This window comes from Pinus tabuliformis, chromosome 1_2, assembly GCF_031772625.1.
Source record: "Pinus tabuliformis cultivar Carrire ecotype Pingquan chromosome 1_2, CPIR1, whole genome shotgun sequence".
Lineage (NCBI taxonomy): Eukaryota > Viridiplantae > Streptophyta > Pinopsida > Pinales > Pinaceae > Pinus > Pinus tabuliformis.
Window position 1 is genome coordinate 425028667 of NC_142298.1, and position 20648 is coordinate 425049314.

The following is a 20648-nucleotide window of genomic DNA, read 5'->3' on the forward strand; positions in this document are numbered from 1 at the left end:
GCATAATGCCACATTATCATGATCCCCTACTCATTAATGGTATGCAGGGGACTTCTGGTACTTATACCAGGTAGGATAGTGAGTGGAGCTTCATGTTGGACATGATGGCTTGGGATCCTAGTATTGGGGGCTTCTTTCATGTTAGGATAGTGTAGAGGTCAGGGACGATTCAATGGCGCATCTGGGACCCTGACACATTTTGCAGTGACAGTGCGGAGCAACAATTAGAGATGACGCTTGTTCAAGCATTGCTTGAGGACAAGAAATTTTTGACGGGGAGAAGTGTACTATCCCTTCCAATAAAAATACACTAAGTGCTTTTCTCAATTTTTGTAAATTATGGATGGGGGAAATTTTGGATACAAACCTAGGAAACGTGGGTGGAAATTAATTAATTTAATGTTGTGTGGTAATGAAGGCCCAAACCATTAGACAAAGGGAAGGTTAATCACATAGTAGGATGTGGGGACCACCCCATGATGAAATATGCATCCCCTTGATGGAAAAATTCAAATAGCTAAGGAGGGAGGTCAAATTGCTTGGTGAAGGGGCCCACGTGAAGGAAGAGAGAAACAACAATAAATAAGAGGAAGGCAGCATCATAGAGCACTTTTGATCATTTGACATTTTACACTTTGTTGCTCAAGTTGTTCCACTGAGTCACATGAGTTGTTTAGCACCAAAGGTTTCCAAGGGGAAATATCACCCTCTTCTTCAGTGGATGACGAGTGCCACCCTAGGGAGGCAAATCCTACTCATCTTTGGAGTTGGAAGGAAAACCATGCAGGCAGCACGAATTCAGAGTTAGTTGGGATGCAGTTTAGGGAGCCACACAGTGATTGGAAGAGAGAAGAGTGGGAGTGAGGGGTTGTATTGTTGTTGGGGCACTCTTTGATCAATTTTCTGGCATAGGAGGGAGATTCACAGGGATAGAAAGCATCACCCAACAACCATTCAAATTCCTGGAGGAGGGCTTGCGTCATTATGTCCATGGACTGCGCAGTCCTTTGTTGAGGCAACTTGTGGGGTGGCTTGCGAAGGGGGTTTGAGGAGCTGGGGCTGTTTGGAGTTTAGATTGGAGGGGATTTTCCAGCATTTTGGTGGAGCAGCAAACACAACATCTGCTATAGGTTACATTTTCTACTTGTGGAGGAGGGCCAAGCATTTGGGGTCAATTTTGGAGCATCAAAATTAGAGCAAACCCTTTCTGGGTTTTTTGGGTTTTTGACAAGGATCTAAATAGCTAATTTGGCAGAATTTTTTGGGCAGATTTGAGGGGTCAAACATGGATCCCAACTCAGCCAACATCTAGAGAAGTTAGGGGAAATTGGGCCAAAATTCTAAGGTAGACATTTGGCCAATTTCTTGCAACCAACAGTGCAGATTTCAGAGGGACAAAGTAGAGCTTGGTTGGGGACAACCACACTTGTGTTCGAGCAACTGATTTCATCACTTGGGCATTGTTAGCTTGCCTTGAGAAAGCCCAGGTGCATGCATTCTGATCTTATCTTGTACCCAACATTTATCTTAATAAAATGGCTCAACTCAGCGCATATTTTGCATTTTCTGGGTGTTTAATGTTGTGTAATTTTATGCGTGTGTTTTTTGCTATGTTTGCTTTGTTTATCATTGTAAATTTCCATTAGAAATATTACACAGGTTTGCAATGGCTAATTAGACCCTCTAATGGTTAGTTGACTTCACCAACGACTATCTTTTACTTGACTTTCCCTTTAGTAATTCGACTTAGCTACATGGAAGTTGGATTTTCAATGCCCTTTAGTTGATGACAATTTCAACACTTGGGTGTGCTGAAACTAGCCTAGATTTGAATTGGGTCTCTCTCAGAATATTCATATCCTGCATGGTGTTGCCACATCATCACCTACATGACATGTCATTATGCCCTATGTTGAGCCTCTAACACAAATGGGAATTGGGGGAAATCGAGGCATGGGTTTTGTTTCTCTCATTCTGTAGAACAATTTTGACATATTACATGTCAAATTCTATTAAGATTTGCCTATGTTCTTCACCTGGAAACCTGTTTTGACATCTTGACCAATCTTGAACAACCTATAACTAGCCACTATTTTCTCTTATTGGAAAAACTTGGCATGGAATGTATTCCTCTCTTCAAATTACACATTTTGAGACCAAGTTAAATGTTTTACCACTAGGACCACTTTGCATTGGGAACCATGAACTGCATTGAGAAATGTGACAAGTTGTGAAAGGATAATGCCATGCTTTGAGAGATGTTTGAGGAATACTTCACCAAAGCCAAGGCCACCTATAGACTTTATAGATCATAATCATGTGGAATGACATAGGTGCACCTCGACGCGGGCTAGACTAACCCATACGCCAATGATCACCCCTACAAATGTAGGGCCCCATAAAACCATGAGTCCTCAAGAAAGCTCACTTAATCTCCAATCCTATACAGGACAAAAGTAACCTAAAGTGAAACTTCAAGGGACCAACCATGGTCTGACCAAGACAACAAGATACAAACTCAAAAGACATGACATAGGTCTAGGGTACCTAATATTGAGCCTCACATGGTTTTTACATTGCTTTTGACTTGTGGCCTTGGGCTTACAATAGTGATGATAAATGCTGCATATTTTTATATTATACTCGTACTGATATGCAAGGTAATAATTCCATTAATTGCAACAAAATAAGTAATTGTGAACAACTTGAACACCATTCTTATGAAGGTGGAACCAAATCCTAATGATTAAAACATATCCAAAATAAAACTCCGAACAATTCTCTCATATGCCTTATTAAAAAATATGGAATCTTACTTGGTCTCCCTACTCCACTTCATCCCTTCCCACTCTGAAAGAACAATATCTGAAATAAATTGACCATGAAAAATCCAAATTTTTTGCTACAAACATTTTTTTGCAGAATTTAAAATGATATTCAAATCCTAAAACAACATAAACACGTAATACCGCTTGGCACGTATCGAATGATTGTTTAATAACTTAAACATCACTTTACGACTCTAAGAGTGAATGACACTGAATACATTCAATTAATGCAAATGACAAGATCCCTTAAAACTATTTTTCTTTCCATGTAAATCACAGAACAGGCAATTCAAATAGGACTATGTGTATTAAGACATGCAAATAATTGCATACAACTCCTCAATCGTAGATCAATATCTAGTAACATGATTGTGCAACAGCCATAAATAATGAGGAAGAACATTGCGAAATATCCCACCACCATGCAAAGGATATCACATAGATTTACATTTTTTTATGACCATATTCATATAGAATAGTCTTCACTGTTGTTGTTAAAGGGTGCAAGGGAGGAGGTGGAAACAGTCAACACCACCAAGTTTTTTTTTTAAGCGAGGATGGGGGGCAATCAGCACCCACTCATTCAAAGGAATGGTTTGAGGAATATACATTTGAATCAGTGTAAAATCATGATATAATGAAAAGGGAAAAAAAGTTACATATTCAAATGAACATATTTAAATGGTAAGTTGCATATATGGGTTATTATTTCCACGTACATATAATGCTTTATACTTACCAATTCCCTTTTGTTCAGTGATTCACATGCACATCTAGTGTTGTCCACAAGTCACCACCGACCCTTGCTCCCTTCATAGGTTTTCCATCTTTCAATAACTAATTTCAAATTTTCATCTCTAGTTCGAACCTATAGGTTTGACATGGAAAAATTGATTAGAGTCAAGCCAACGATGCCCATAACAAATACCACATTGAGTAACTGAATCTAATATAATTAGATGAAACATGAAAAATAATCACGTATAATTCATAAAATAACAATGACTTCTACATGTCCAAAAAAATTCAACAAATTTTGAATCCGTTGATTCAATTTGTCTTTCCCATAACAAATACCACATTGAGTAACTTAATCTAATATAATTAGATGAAACATGAAAAATCCTCACGTATAATTCATAAAATAACAATGACTTCTACATGTCCAGGAAATTCAACAAATTCTAAATCCGTTGATTCAATTTGTCTTTAACTAAATCATAAAAGACATCCAATTTTTTATTAATTAATTATAATTTAGCATAGTATTTTTGTTGTTGTTGTTGTGTTTTTACCATTTATTTCAGAAGGAAAACCTAACTTTCAATTTTTATTATAATTTTATTTAGTATATTTTTTCTGATATTTTCATTTTCTTTTCTCTTGCTTCATATTGGCTTATATTAATACAACTGGATAATATATATTTGTGGCTCCTATATCATAGAAAGCCTAAGTAGTGAACATGTTAAAAAAACATGGCTCCTATATCATAGAAAGCCTAAGTAGTGAACAGGTTAAAAAACAGAGAAAGATTCTTGGTGAAAATGTGCAGTCTCTTCTATCAATAGACATGATCGAATGGCTAAGACTAAAGAAGGGGTTCATAATAAATAAATACGAAAAATTATATATTTTTACCTTATAATCATGACATTGAATAGTTATGCCCTCTGAGCAGTGAAGCACCACCTGTATAAGACCCACGAGTACCCGCAGGTCTTGGCGGGTTCTATAGCGAGTCGGGTCACTCACATAGAACCCGCGCTTAAGATCCGGACTCGGCGGGTATTTTATTAAACCCTTCTACTCGTATAAGACTCGCGGGTTTGCCACAAGACCCACATCGAAACCTTATAAGACCTGTCAACCCTCAAGGCAATTTTTATTTTATTTTTTGATTTATTTTTTCTTTTTCTTTTTTGGAAATGAGGTGGAGAGAAGGGGAAAATGGAGGGAATAAAATGCTTTATTATTGTTGTAATAGGCTTTTGAAGGGGTGTTGTCACCTAGTAAGAATAGACTCTTCAAATTTCATTATTTGATTAGTCTATTTCTTTTTTCTTATACTTCAAAATCCTAAATTATATGTTCATCTCAGTTGGCTGACTTATTTTCAAGGTTTCATGTGTAGGGGTCACCTATCTACTAATATTTTTTCTTGACAAAGATCTTAAGGAATAGCAGGTGCCTCAAAATTTGAAGACTTGGGATCCTACTCAGTTGAAGTACCCATCTTCAAATACAAAAGAAGCTCATTCCCACCTTGCACCAAGTTTCACCTCCAATCCTTTGAAGATTTCTCCAAGATATTTCCTTCTTTTCTTGCACATAAAATTCTCTGCAAGATCTCGTGGTTTGATTTTGAAGATTTTCATTGCTAAATCTAGTATTTGAAGGTTAAATTAGCTGTTGTCCTAACAACAATAAAATCAGCTATGAAAAAGTTAAGTTACCTTGGATTTTCCTTAGTTGCATAGTGTAGAAATTGATATCTTTCATTCTATCATTTCACTTGGTGTTTTTTGGGTTTTGTATACTAACAATTTTGAGTGTTCCAAAAGCCTTTTGGGCACTTTTCACATTGATTTGTTTGTTGGTTTTTAGATGGCCAGTGATCCTAAATGCTGGAAAGATTGTTATGAGACAATCATTTATCATTTATGACGCATGTATTTGAATTTTGAATTTGCTGACATTTTTTATTTTAATTATGGAATCATGAGTCCTTTTCTTATTCAGTATCTAAATGTTTTGCTTACAAAAATCGAATATGTTATGTTGTACTTTTAAGGATATGAGATGATGTTATGAATTATTGCATATATTGTGGTTTTTATAACTTATAACAATTGGAATTGTCATTAGTTTCTTTTTTGTGTTTAAAATTACCATATTTTAACGTTTTTTTGTATTTTGACGAGTCTTATACAGGTCATTCCCAAGTCTTATACGAGTCGACAAGTCAGTAATGTGACGAATCTTATACGAGTATGAGTCGTGCAACATTGCTTCTGAGTCAATTTTTCATATCCATTTTTATTTACTTCTCATGGCACCATTTTCTTCCAAGATCCAACTCTACATACTAACATAAATTTTAGCACATGCAATTAGCTTCTCTAGTTGAGATACAATTTTCCCTGAATACAATGCTCCACAGAAAATGAGGTTTCCCATCCAAGCAATATAGAAGGACCTCGTGAAATTACCTAAACTTAATTATTTGTGAGGATTCAGAAGGGATTCATAATAAATAAATAGGGAAAATTAAGTGAGAAATATAATTTCACTTTAATCTATTAAGATTGAAATCTAGAAAAAACAATTCTCACCATAATATATTTTTGCATTACAATTATGACATAAAACTGGGATAAATAATTACTTCTCTTGGAATCATTTTCTTCCATAATCCAACTCTAAATATATTTAACCATAGGCAATTAACTTATCAATTAGTATTGAGATGCAATTTTCCCTGAACATGCTCAATGACAAATAGGTTTCCTATATAAGCACTATAAAAGGACCTTGTGAAATTACCTAAACTTAATTATTTGTGAGGCGTTCAAAATGTAAATTAAGAAGACACAACTTTGGTAGCTTTTTGCTTTAGGAGATTGTTTGCCTCAAGTGAAAAATTTAGGTGAGCTCTGTGAGGGTTTTTGTTTACGAGTGAATGCATGTGTCCAAGCCATATGCCCTTGTTTTTGTCCTATTTATTGCTTGTTAGGGTTTCAAAATGAGATGAAGGTAACCAAGAGGAATGGTGGTGTTCATAAACGCCTTTAAACAACAAAGCACATCTTCTACGAAGATCCCATAAAGCAACATAATGCAATGCGTGTAAATTATGTGTGTTAGATGATGCTGGAGACTAATCAATAAATAGCTTTAGGGTTCACCCCTAATATCCCAGTGACCATTGTTGGGTAAGGCCTTGAGCTCCACGGTCCAGCTTATTACTGATATCAATAAGTGTTTAAAAGGAGATGATGAAGGATAACGAAGTAGGGTTTGTGAGGAAGATAAGATAGAACATGGAAGGAATGGAGTTTCCACATCCAAAACCGATTTTGAAGGTACTAAGCTCCTTGTTAAAAAGAAAGCTGGTGACAATCTGAATGGTTGATCAAGCTGATAAGGCAGAATTTGTGGCTGCAGTACTTGAGTTTCAGAAGCCTAAAATCAGCTCTTTAAGATTGAGGAGAGGTCTTACATAAAGCTGGTTTCCCACAGAAGGATGGGGAGACCGACGTTTCTTGTAACTTTTTCATTCATATAGCACTCTTGGCTGCCTTGGGTCAGCTTCCCAACTAGAAGAGTAACATAAACTGTGGAGAAGAGTGCATGAAATTTTAGTGTTAATGATTGCTGGACAACTATTTTGATGATATGGAGTTCACATATAAAAAGAAAGGGTATATTTCTGTTAAGAGCACAATAATTTGCCTTGGTTGAGCAGTGAATACCTCTTTTTGCATGCCTTGCCTACTCGTAAAACAGTTCAGCTTCTAGAAAAAGTTGTTTAACAACAAGGTGAAGTGGGGCATTGGTTTAGCATCAAAATATGTTGCAGAGAAACCAAGTTCTTCTTTGTTTGCAGTGATATTTCACTCATTAGGCTCAAGTGTGCATGTCCCAGAAATACAGTTGAAAGGAGTCAACAAAAAATCAGTAATCTCCTTCATCTACTCTGTGAAATTTTGATTTAATGTTGCAATTACTGGTTATTATTCTCCTATCTTTTCAGATTATTTGTCAACTAAAATTAACTTACGGCAAATACTGAACAAAACACAACTGTAATTTCACTGAAAAATAAATACTACTAGAACTGAGAAATATATGCACACACAAATAATGAAGACCAATGTTTTTTGACAATTTTCCTTCGAAAAACCCCGAAGGGAAACCAGTTCAGCAGATGAGAGTTTTATTATTAATTCTTCAGCAAAAATATTACAACTGCTTTCCTGACATTGGCAAAGCTCCAGCAAAATTATTTCTTCACTTCTGCAAGACTCCTTTAACCTCCTAGAAGCTGTTCGACCTACCAAAATCAATTTGGCCTCCCTCTGAAGCTGATTTTGGCTCACAGGTGTGCCCAAGTAAAAATAGGCATAAGCACCCAATTGCACAAAGTAAGACATACCTTTAGGATTGGATGGCCTACCTTCAAACATACACTGTTGACAAATGGGTGAGGGGACATATGATTGGCTCAGGGAGCGGAGATAAATTGGCAGATATGTTGAGATTTGATAGCTTGGGAGGTACTCCAAGCCCTAGGGTTTGGGGGTTGGAGGTTGGAGCGCCACAAAAGTGCTTTGTGGGCTTGGAACCAAAGCTTGGGGTTTTGCACCCAAAGGAGTTGGGTCAAATCGGAACTCTAGAGTGGAGAAATTAATTTTTGTGGTTGGTGGTTAATTTGTCTAGTTGGGCAGGTCGGCTTGGGCTTAAGGATGCCCAAAGAAAAATTCGTTGGAGCCACATGTTTGTGTATAAATAAAGGGTAATGTGTGGAGATTTAGGGCACATCCAAAGTGCAATCAATTCAAGGATTACCTCTGAAATAGAACAGCAGACTGAGGCAGCCTAGAAGGATGAGTTTGGGAAGGATTGTCTTGACTGTTTTGGTGCGGATCTCTTGGAGAGACAGGGCCGCCGTTATAAGGTATGTGTGGGTGTATTTCTGTGCTATTTTATGTGGTTTACTTCTGTTTTGGGCCGCAGAGATAGCTATAGCTACAACTGTGTGTGGAGGTGTGTTTGAGGGCCGAGAGGCCTAGTTCAAGGTCTCCTCTGCAAGCCGCAGATGCACAGGATGATGTGCAGGAAAAACAAGGGTATTTACTTGTGCTAGAAGACTGAAACTTTTGCTGTAGCAGATCACCATATTGTAGGCTGTCTTAAGGAGGATCCTTAGGCCCAAACAATGTGTGAAGAGGCCTAGAAAAGGACAGCGAAGGAGCAGTCAGTTTGGACAAGGGAATACAGTGATTGGAGAAGTGGTTTAGGGCAGTCGGTGTGCTCTAACCAGACCTCAAGAGGCACATAGCCTGCGAACAAGAGAACCAACAGTATGTTGGAGACATAGGTAGGTTTATTCTCTTGTTGATGTTGATTTTCTAGTGGATGTAGAGGTCCAGAATGGACACTTGTGGACTGTTGGAGGGCAGCGAGAGAATGGACCAAGTGTGCCCTAAGTGCAGACCTTAGGAAGGACACTAGGGCTGCTAGAAGTGGTATATTGAAGAAGCTCAGGTCTGATCAGCCAGAGGAGCAGTTTTGTACAACCCAAGTTCATTGTGGGAGAAGGACGTCTTGCAGTGATAGGTGGCAACCCTCCTGCCCAAAGTTTGTCTTCATTGGAGCAACGCAGGAAAACATTAGAGGGAAAAGTCCCTAAGTAGCTGAGGAGCAGAAGTGGGCAAGAAGACTCAAAGTGTTGTGGCCTTGAAGGACGAATGAGCAACTAGTGAGCGTGAAGAACCTATGTGTTGGTTGTAGATGGACTTATGATCAGCTAGAGGGCATATTGGAGAGCCCAGTTCAATGGCCTAAAGGAGTTGGTGCATTGATAGAGGCAGTGTTGCGGAACAGAAGCGAAGAACCCACACTATGTTCAGGATACGACAAAGCAGCTGTGATTGTGCACTACATCATCTAGACCATCAATGTATCTTGTTCTTGTATCATTGTACTAGCGGATGTATGAGGGCCATTATCCTTGGTCGGGAGCCATAGACAACTCTATTAATAGTTTGATTAATATAATGAAGTTGGGTTGTTCTATAAATTTGAAAAAAAAAGTTGTATATATTTGTGCACTAGTAGATTTACTGTTGTATATTGTTCTATTGAGCAAAGTTTGTTGTGATACTTGGATTGGTAGCATTAGTGATTCTAAGATTCTAACCTAAACCCCAATATCGTGGAAAAACAACACATATCGGCTACATTGGTGGCTATCGGGGCTGCTGGTTGCTCGTTGAAGACAAATCTAGGAGAAAAATTCTCTTATGAGATCACCCACAAGTGGAGGGTAACAAGACTTTCAACAATTCCCTTTACATTTCAATTTTTTCCATACACATTTACATTGTTCAACTTATGAATCACTTGTCAAATATCACCTTAACAATTTGAATGAAGAAAAGAAAAAAAATCATGCAAACCTCAATCAAATCAACCAAAATAAATGGCTCGGAGGTAAAGATAAAAGAAAAATAAAGAAAAAATGAGTACTACTTCAATAAAAGGCCCACCCCTAATGTCCTAGAGTTGAATGTTTATAAAAAAAAAGGACTAAGAATTAATTAAAAAATAATAATAGAAAAGGGAAGAAAATGGTCCCTGTTACCTGCTAAGATGTATCTAGCAGGAAATGAAGACTCTATTGCCCAATGGACAAGGCACAGGTCAAAATTTTCAAGTTGAGAACTCCAATAGGGCAATTTTGCCCCTTTTCCTCTCCCTATTCTTCTATCATCTTTCTTCATGCAAATTCTGTACCCCCATGGGGGAATTGTAAAAAATGTCACTAGAATGATGAACTGTAATGTCCCAAATTTTTGGATTGCCTTGGGGTGAGATTAGGAGGGATTTCCAGAGCTTGTCAGATAGGTCACAAGAGCAAGATTACATTATTCGTGGGGCCAAAGGGTTTTGAGGAGTTTTATGGGGGTTGACTGGGATCGCTTGCCATTTTTCATCATCAAGATCAGTTCTGCACAGTTAGATCTTGGTTCCACTGCATTCTAACAATTTCTGTAAAACGAAGTTATTAATGAGCATATTTTAGTTAATTACACTTAAGGTGTTGTTTTGGGATGATTATTTGGAGAAACAACTTAGTGTAATAGCTCATTGGAATCGAGATGAAAAGATATACAAGACAAGATGATGAAAAGGGGCTTTGGGAGGGCGGTGTGACCATGGTGGCAGTTTAAGAATTTTCTGGAGATAAAAATGACTCTAGTTAGTAATAAAAAGTCACTTATTAAATAAAAGGAGAAAAAAAGTTTTACCTAAGGGGTAAATAAAAAGGGGCAAAAGTCACTTGGAAAATAGGAGGAAAATGCACCAAGTGGCTTATTAATAAAATAATATAAGGAGATTTCTAGAAAATTGGAGAAGATTGGCAAAATCTTATAAAATGGGAGAAAAGGCCATTTCTCATTCATTATGGTTTATGATTATTTTTTGTTCACTAATCAGGTGCTCAGGCAAGTTTCTCTTGAGGGTTTTAAGGGAGACTCTCACACTAGTTTTGGTGGACATCATTGGCACCCTAGCTGGTACTCACCAATTTCGATGGACATCATTGCCACCCTAGTTGGCATTGCGGGAAAATCACATAGGTTTTCCATTTGTGCTTCAATTGTAGGTTATTTGGGAGACATTTCTTCAATGGGACGAATTGGTTATTATTGTCGGAGTTGGAGATTAGATTGTTGCTGAAGGCATTTTCCCGAGCTGATGATTATTGGTTGAGGTTGAGTTGATTGGAGGGCCGAATTCATATTCTATAGAGGTCAAATTTATTTGTTGAGGTTGAGTTTATTTGTTGAGCGAGTTTATTTACCAGAGCCCAGTTTATTTGTTGGGGACAAATTTATCTACTAGGGTCGAGTTTATTGTTGGAGCCCAGTTTATTTGTTGGGGCCGAATTTATTTGCTAGGGCTGAGATTATTTGCCGGAGATCTTTATTTGCTAGGGGCGAGATTATTTGTTGGAGATCATTATTTGCTAGGGGCCGCGATGATTTTACAGAGATCTTTATTCGCTGGGACTGAGATTATTTGTTGGAGATCTTTATTTGTTGGGACTGAGATTATTTGCCAGAGATCTTTGTTTGTTGGGGCCAAGATTATTTGTTGCAGATCTTATTTGTTGGGGCCGAGAATATTTGCCGATGTCGAGCTTATTTGTTGGGGCTGAATTCATCATTATAGGAGGGCCGAGTTGCTGAATATAGGAGTGCCACATCGATTGAGTTATTTGCTAGAGTTGTATTACAAGTTCTTAGATTAATATTCTCCATGTAAATATCTTGATCAAATTAATAAAGTATGGTTGTGCCTTAAAATATTTATGTTGTAAATGTTTATTTATTTTGCATACAAAGTGTTCGAAGAAAAGCTTGCACACAAAGTGTTTGTCAAAATTCCTAAAAGAGAAAATTTAATATTTTTGCAAGTTGTGCTAGCATATTTAAGATATGTGATATTACAGTGGTATCAAAGCTGCAGTTTGAAGGGTTTATTTGGAGAAAATGTCTTCGAACCATCAAGAAATTTTTTCCACAGAATTCCTTAAAAAATTTGAAGAATATAATAGAAATTTCATAAAGATAATAGAGCAAGTGGGAGCATGGGTATCATTAGAGGTAGCAAAAAAAAGAAGAAATTGCAGATTGGAAGATGATGAAGATAGAAAGAGCACAACTGTTGAATAAAACTCTGGTGTCAATGTAGGAGAAACAACGATTGAAGGAAGGGTTTATGATCAAACCTCCTAGGACGAATTGGGAGAAGTCATACCCGTTGAAGATGAAGCTAGTCCAAACTCACTCCAGTAGGTTGGTACAAGGGTTTGGGATGAGGGAGAATAAAAAAATGATCTAGAATGCCTATCATCATTTAACGAGATTATTGAGGAAAATCATGAGGTTACGACATTTGATGATGATTCCCAAGAGGTGTGCAAAGTTGATAACGCACAAGTACTCAGTGGTGTGAACTCAAACCCATCAGATGATTTATTTTGTGAAGAAGATAATGCTCATATGCTTACTTGTGCCCATAATTTGGAAAACCAATTGAAGGTAAGCACCGAACATATTATGACAACCACGAGACATTATGATGATACATAGACATTAGTGGCAGATTATTGTTGGAGAAATGTTGTGATACATGATAGTTTGGGAGGAAAGCCTTCACTAGAATATTTTCTGACACTCCAAGAAGCATTGGTAGAGATGAAATCTAACTATCTTCACCTTCTTTCAGATAGAGATCACCTACTCATGCTTGTTGAGATATACCATGATGCACTAGAAGGAAAAGAGGAGGAAGTTGACAGGATTACCTATGAGCTTGAGACTACCCAAGAGTCCTTGAAGAGCACTTAGATGGCCCTTCAAGAATCAAAGTTGCAAGTTGAGCAGCTTTGTATGGGGTTGAGTTGTGGGCATTGTTCATCCCCCATGGCAGACAGTCGGGATGTTAGGGGCACAAGTGATTTGATAGAGGAACCTGCTGTGATATTTGAGCACAAGGAGCACCTTGTAATGGCCCACCTACACTTACAAACAAAATACGAATATTAGCATACATACAAGACATCCATATGATATCTACGTATGCATGGCCCGCATGTATCGCACTATATATATAATGACTAATACAGGGAAATGTCTAAATTAAGGTAATGAATTGATTATCGAAATTAATTCCTATCTCACCGAGATATAATGAGTATATCAAGTTAGATATTTGATATGTATACCACCTTATATACATATATCTGATAAATCCTTAATTAAAAGAAAATTTTAATTTTAATTTACAATTTATATTTAATTAAAATAAATAAAATAATAATATAATTTAATTAAAATTATAAATTAAATAAATTATAAATATTTAATTTATTAAAATAAATCTTGATCAAACCAAATCCTACATAGGTTTACCGTTTTAAAGGTATGCTGCGTACTCAATAAGATCTATGAAATCAAATAAGATTTGATTTCATGTGGAGTTCCACGTAGCCGAAACAGGGACACAGAGATGGGAGGAAGATGGTGGCCAGAGAAATATAAGGAGGGGATGAAACTGAAAGGGATCCAGAATCTTAGGGGAATGGAAGTGCAGAAATGGAAATTTGTCCAACAAAGAGTTACAGATAGAGTGAGTGTCACTGAGTCTTGATTGTTCTTGATGCTTTTGGGCATGAGGCCAGAGTACTGAAATTCTGAAGTATTTTGGAACTGGGTACCAAGGCTGTACCTAGTTTGGCAGGGAGGTTTCGATCATTGTGATAGCGAGAGAAAATTGGAGCTACAACAACTGAGGATCAACTCCAGACACAAAATGCAGGTATGTATGAGTGAATTATATTGATAAATTCTTGTGTGAATTACACTTAAAGAATTTAATCTGGTTAGATTCTTACACACCTAGATGAACAGACACTTGCAGAGAGGTATGTCCCAGAGGGTTCTGATTATGCATCCATGGGACGTGGAGACAGGTATATTTTGGACGAGGGTACATCCATCTGGGATCCAGGTTCAATTGACATGAGTGGAGTGGATATTGGAAGCCTAGGTTGGCATTGGGATCCAGGTGGGGCTTTCCATCATGTACCGGAGGTGCAGGGTGACTATGGTGGAATGGTTGACCCAGTGACTGAACGCACACATTACTTCATGGAATTTCGGTCAACACTAGTGGCTAGTTGGTTTGACAAGCGAATGAGCATACTCCAAGAGATGTCCTGACACATTGTTTGTGTATGGGATTGTAGGATGATCAACATGTTCTGGCAGGAGTCATTCAGATGGGACAACATTGGTATGCCACCAGGCAGGGCATTGTATCGAGATGATGCTCTTCCATTGATGTATTCGGCACAAGAGCCACCGCAGATCAGCACAACAATGACATCCCCATTAGCATGTGAGGAGTTATGCCACTCAAGTTTATGTAATGTTCCTAATGGAAAATTAACAGTGATAATCAAGCAAATGCAACAAATTCAACACAATAGAAATGTACACATATCAGAGAACCAAAATGAGTCAGAAACACGCCAAAATGGGCCAATTTTATTATATAGCTGAAGGAGTACAAAATAGATTGGAGTGAGTGCACCTGGGCTTGCTTAGAGCAAGCTACAAGCCCTAGGTGGATGAATATCAGCTGCCCAAACGATGCAGGAAGCTCCCCAACAAATGATTGCCCTGGCCCTTGAAGAAGTACACTCCTGGCTGAGTTGGGACCTTTGTTTGACCCCTCAAATCTGCCTAGAAAATTCTGCCAAATTATTTTTGAGATCCTTGTCAAAAATCCGGAAAAACCAACAAAGGGTTTTGGCAAATTATAACGACCATTTGAGACACAAAATTTCAGCTCTCTCCTCCCCACTGGCTGCCAAATAATTCTGCGATTTGGGGCACCAAAACTTCCCCAAACGTTTTGCAAAATTAGGAGCCAACTCCTTGACACCTGACCGACAAAAGGCATAAATGTTTTGGGCTAATTCCGACCTTCGGGAATTACCCAAAATTGGTACTACGCCCTCCTCAGTAGAGACTGCGTCCCCAGTGGCTCTATCTGTTGCAAACTCTCCTTATTTCTCCTCAATCTGCAATAGGAATGGTATAGGAAATTTTCTCGGATGTAGGGGAGAGGTTTTACATCAAATCCTGGCACAAGATAGTTGAACCAAACTCCACAAACACGTTGTCCAATGACCCCCTGAAAGAAAGCACAACACAGTTAAAAATAAATTATAGAGCATAAAATATTTAACAATAACACACCACCTCTCACACACCAATTCAATCAAATTTCATTAACATAGGCATATATTTATACATGAGGAGAGATCTCGGGATTTTGTCAACTCCACAAATTTCTCAATTAATTAGTCCTCAAATCACTCCACAATTCTCTCAACAATCATCCACAAATCTCTCGTCTGTCATTCCACTAATTTCTCCATAAATGTCTCACTAAAAGCAACAACTTTAATTATTTAATATTTGACAAATGATCCATTATTCCATCATTTCTCCCCCATAATGATCATTTGGAAATATTCCAAGATCATCTATGAATTTGCAGAACTTTTCCTTAGACAATGCTTTGGTGAATATATAAGCTACTTGTTCATTTGTTCTGCAGTACTCAATCTCGATCGCTCCTTGCTGAACCTGATCCTGAACAAAATGATACTGAATATCAATATGTTTGGTCTTCTTATGAAAAACTGGATTCTTGGTCATCTAAATAACACTTGTTGTATTCTTGGTCAACAGAGTGGGTTTCTCTTGTTGTTCATGTAGATCCTCATGAACTCTTCTTAACCAAACTGCTTCATATGCTGCTATTGTTGCCGCATTATACATTACTTCAGCTGTCGAGAGAGACACTGTAGGTTTCTTATTAGTACTCCAAGCAACTGCCGCTGAACGCATTCTGAATGAATATCCTGAAGTTGATTTCCTGTCATCCATACATCCAGCCCAATTTGAATCTGCATAACCAATCAACCTGAAATATTCTGTAGACCTATATACCAAACCATAACCAATTGTTCCACGCAAATATCTTAAAATCCTCTTTGCTGCTTTCCAATGCAATTCCTTGGGTTCTGCCATAAATCTTGATACCATACTGATTGCAAAAGAAATATCTGGTTGAGTTGTAGTTAAGTAGATCAAACTTCCAACCAATTGACGATACAAAGTAACATCAACTGAATTGGAGTCATCATGTCCGTATAACTTCAACCCAACTTCCAAAGGAGTTGCTGCTGGCTTGCAACTCAACATTCTGAACTTCTTCAAAATGTCCCAAGTATACTTGGCTTGTGACATGAAAATACGATCTTCCTTTTGCCAAACTTCGATACCCAAGAAATAATGCAACTGACCAAGATCTGTCATCTCAAAATCAACAATCATATGTGACTTAAACTTTTGAAATAGTTCTGTATTGTTCCCCTTGTAGATCAAATCATCAACATATAAGACAAATATCAAAATGTCTTGTCCTGACTGAAAGATATAGAGATTGGGCTCAGATAAACTTTCAACTAAGCCATGATCCTGAAAGTACTTATCAATTCTTGAATACCCTACCCTTAGCGCTTTCTTAAGACCATATAAGGCCTTCTTCAACTTATAAACATAATCTTCTTTTCCTGGCACTTCAAAACCTTCAAGCTGCTCCACATAAATTTCTTCATCCACATAACCATTTAGAAAAGCTGATTTAACATCCATTTGAAAATTTGGCCACTTGTATTGTGCAGTTAATGCAAGAACCATCCTGATTGTATCCAAGTTCCAACTTTGCCACTGGAGAAAATGTCTCAGTATAATCAATTCCTTCTTTCTGTACATATCCCTTTGCAACTAAACGAGCCTTATACTTATCAATTGTGCCATCTGATTTATACTTTGTTTTATAAACCCACTTAGTTCCAATTACATCTTTTCCCTTTGGTAATTTGACCAAGTCCCATGTATCATTTTTCACCAAGGCATTCAATTTTTCTTCCATAGCTTCATTCCATTCTTTCTTTCTTGATGCTTTTGCATAATCCTGTGGTTCATTAATTTTCATTACCTGTCCCATAAGTGCATAATTCACAAGAAAACTTTGAGATCTAGTAACCCTTCTTTCAAAATTTCTATCCAACATATTGCTTTCTGAATGACCCCTTTCAAGCCACTTAGGCTTCTTCTTAACTTCATCTATCTTTAGTGACTTGGAATTTGATTCATCACCAATATTCACAACATCTTTCCTCAATTCAAATTGTACCCAATGTGGCTTATAGATTCCCTGCTAATCAAACACAACATCTTTGCTTATTATCACCTTCCTTGCCTTTGGATCAAACAACCTGTAACTTCTTGTTTTAGTACTATATCCAATAAAGATACACTTCACACTCTTGTCATCCAATTTCTTCGTCTTTTCCTTAGGAACATGTGCATATGCAGTACAACCAAAAACTTTCATATGTGCAACACTTGTTTTTTATCCTGACCATGCTTCTTCTAGAGTCAAATTCAACCTTGAATTTGTAGGACATCGGTTAAGAGTGTATACAGTTGTGTGTACTGCTTCAGTCCAAAACTCATTTCCAAGTGACTTAGTTTTTAACATGCTCCTAGCCATTTCAACTATGGTCCTATTCTTCCTCTCTGCAACATCATTTTGTTGAGGAGAGTATGGATTAGTAAACTCTCGCGTTATTCCATTCTTCCTGCAATAATTCAAAACTCATTTGACTTGTATTCTCCCCCATTATCTGTTCTTAGGGAGAGGATTTGTAGACCACTTTGGTTTTCAACTAAAGCCTTAAACTCAAGAAAATGAGAAAACACTTCAGACTTCTCTTGTAGAAAATACACCCATGTCTTAAAATAATCATCAATGAAAGTGAGAAAATAGCGTGCCTTTCCAAAAGACACAGTCTCCATTGGACCACACAAATCTGAATGCACCAACACTAGACGTTCTCTAACCTTCCATGTTCTATCAGAAAAACTTTCCCTGTGTTGTTTCCAAAAATACACCCTTCACATACATCAGCATCCAACTTGATATAAGGAAGACCATTCACCATGTTCTTCTTTCTTAACAACACGAAACTTTGAAAATTTAGATGTCCCATCCTATAATGCCAAAGCTTACTATTTGCTTCTTTTGTTGTATTTAAACTTTGTGAATTAATCGAATCAAAGGAGAGCTTGAAAATTCCGTCTTCAGTAATTTCACCTCTTGCTACAACTCCATTTTTATTCAACTTATGCATGATTAAGCATTCTTTATTATCAAACACTAACTTGTAGTTTTTCTCCATCATTTGTCCTACAGAAAGTAGGTTCTTTCTCAATGCTGGTGTCAACAAAGTGTCCTAAATTAAATTCTTCTTTCCATATAATGTTGGTATTGCAACTGTGCCTTTCCCTTTCACTTCAGAAACACTATCATCACCAAATATGATTTTTCCAGAATAATTCTCATTAAGTTTGGTAAACAACTCCTCTTGAGATGTCATATGAGTTGAACACCCCGAATCAATATACCATGCTTCACTTTCTTCACTATGTGCCATCAAAATTGAGATGAATAACTTCTCATTCCTAGTTTCTTCAACAATTGTATTAGCACCTTTTTGCTCCATATCTCACATTTTTGCATAACAATCTCTTTCAAGATGGCCAAACTTTTGGCAATAATAACACTGTGGTCCTCCACCTCTTCCTCCATTTCTGCCTCCATCTCTTCCTTGTCCTCTTCCATGAGATCCATCTCTGCCTCTTCCTCTAAACTGACTGGGATTCCTTCCTCTACCTCTTGAAGGAGATGCATTTCCTTGTGAATTTTGCTGATTTCTGTTTTGATTTTGATTATGATATTGACCTCTGCTCCTTCCTCTTCCTCTATGCTTTGTAGAAAAGGCATGTTCTACTTGCTTAGATGGTTGATTCTTTTCAACAGGTAACAAGAATCCACTTAATTCATCAATTTTCATGGTATTTAAATCTTTGGAGACCATAATGCTGGTAGTGACCAGCTGAAACTTAGGCTGGACACTTCTTAAAATCTTTTCAATTAGCCTTCTTTCTAGAACATCTTCACCTAATGACCTCATTTGATTAAAAAGATCTTGCATTTTTGTGATGTGATCATGAATGGATTCATTTCTTTGCATATGGGCATTTTCAAAATTCCTCCTTAATGTTTGCAGTTTAGCTACAACAACACCTTCATATGTGTTCTTTAAGATATCCCATGCTTCTTTAGATGATATTGCACCACTGATTCTTGGAAATATCAATGTTGTTAAAAGCGCGATCGGGATTTAATCGGCGCCGGGAAAAAAGCGGAAAAAATTGTTAAAATCGGGAAAAAATCGGAAAAAAATCGGGAAAAAATCGTTTGGCACAAAAATATTCATTTTTTTTCATTTTTTTTCAATTTTTTTAATATCTAAACCATCTACAACATAAAATAAATACATTGACACATAAATATGATTAAAAAAACTAATATATAAGATGTTTAATATCATTTCTAGCGCTAAAATCACACATAACATTGAATCATGTCCTGAATAGTAAGTCCTGAGTCCCAACTCAGCCTCAAAATATCAACAAAAAATATGATAATGTATCTCATCATGTCATAATGTCATATACAATAAAATGAAAGTCTAAGACTCTAATCCTATTGATTTCCTCTGCCCCTCTTGCGAGAAAATGTCACTGCTTTCCCTTTCCCCCTAGATGAAGATGTTGGTGCCTGCGGTGGTGGAAATGGCAGTGGAGTCTGACGTGCTTTAGAAGCTGAAGAAGTAGCTGTAGAAGTAGCAGCTACTGTAGGTAGACGGAGACCACGTCCTCTACTGGTGGTAGTGGTAGCCCGGGTAGGCGGTGTCACCTCCTCCTCCTGCTCCTCCAACTCCTCCTCCTCCTGCTCCTGCTCCTGCTCCTCCTCCTCCTCCTCCTCCCCCTCCTCCTCCCCCTCATCCTGCACTAACCAATCCTCAGTGGGATCCATGAGAGGCCTCTCGGTCTCAACCCTCCATTCAGCAGTGGTGTCAATCCCATCCAATGAGATGGCATCCATATCAGGTGTCTTGTCTAGTTGCCTCACCCACAATCGAAGATTGTAGTAGACATAGACCATGTCATTAAGTCTACGGGACTCCAACCTGTACAAAGTTCATGAAATAATAATTAATAATTAATATTATAAAAAAAATATTGTTTAATGAATTCAAAAATTTATTTGGAAATTTGCAATATTTTAAATGTTTAAGTGTTAAGTTGTTAACCTATTGCGCTTCTTGTTGTGTATTTTTTCAAATACACTCCAATTGCGCTCACATCCCGAGGAGCTGCATGTTTGGCTGAGGATGCGTACGGCAAGCTTTTGCAAAAGGGGTACTCTGCCACCATACATCTTCCACCATGCGTCTACAACAAAATTACAAATAAAATTTTAAATAAACATAAGAAAAAAATGGAATTTGAAGAGACAATGAAATTTGAA

The 20648-nt window shown here is 37.4% G+C and overlaps 1 protein-coding gene across 1 annotated transcript in view; it reads right to left on the reverse strand.

Annotated features, from left to right (window-relative positions):
- Positions 1-3249: 3249 nt before the first annotated feature.
- Positions 3250-20648, reverse strand: part of LOC149206164 (uncharacterized protein ycf45-like) — a 330357-nt gene continuing 312958 nt past the window's right edge. Inside the window, exon 8 of the mRNA XM_089397614.1 lies at positions 3250-3696. Within this exon, the coding sequence (XP_089253740.1) occupies positions 3619-3696 (78 nt within the window). The 3' untranslated portion in view covers positions 3250-3618. The remainder of the gene's footprint in view (positions 3697-20648) is intronic.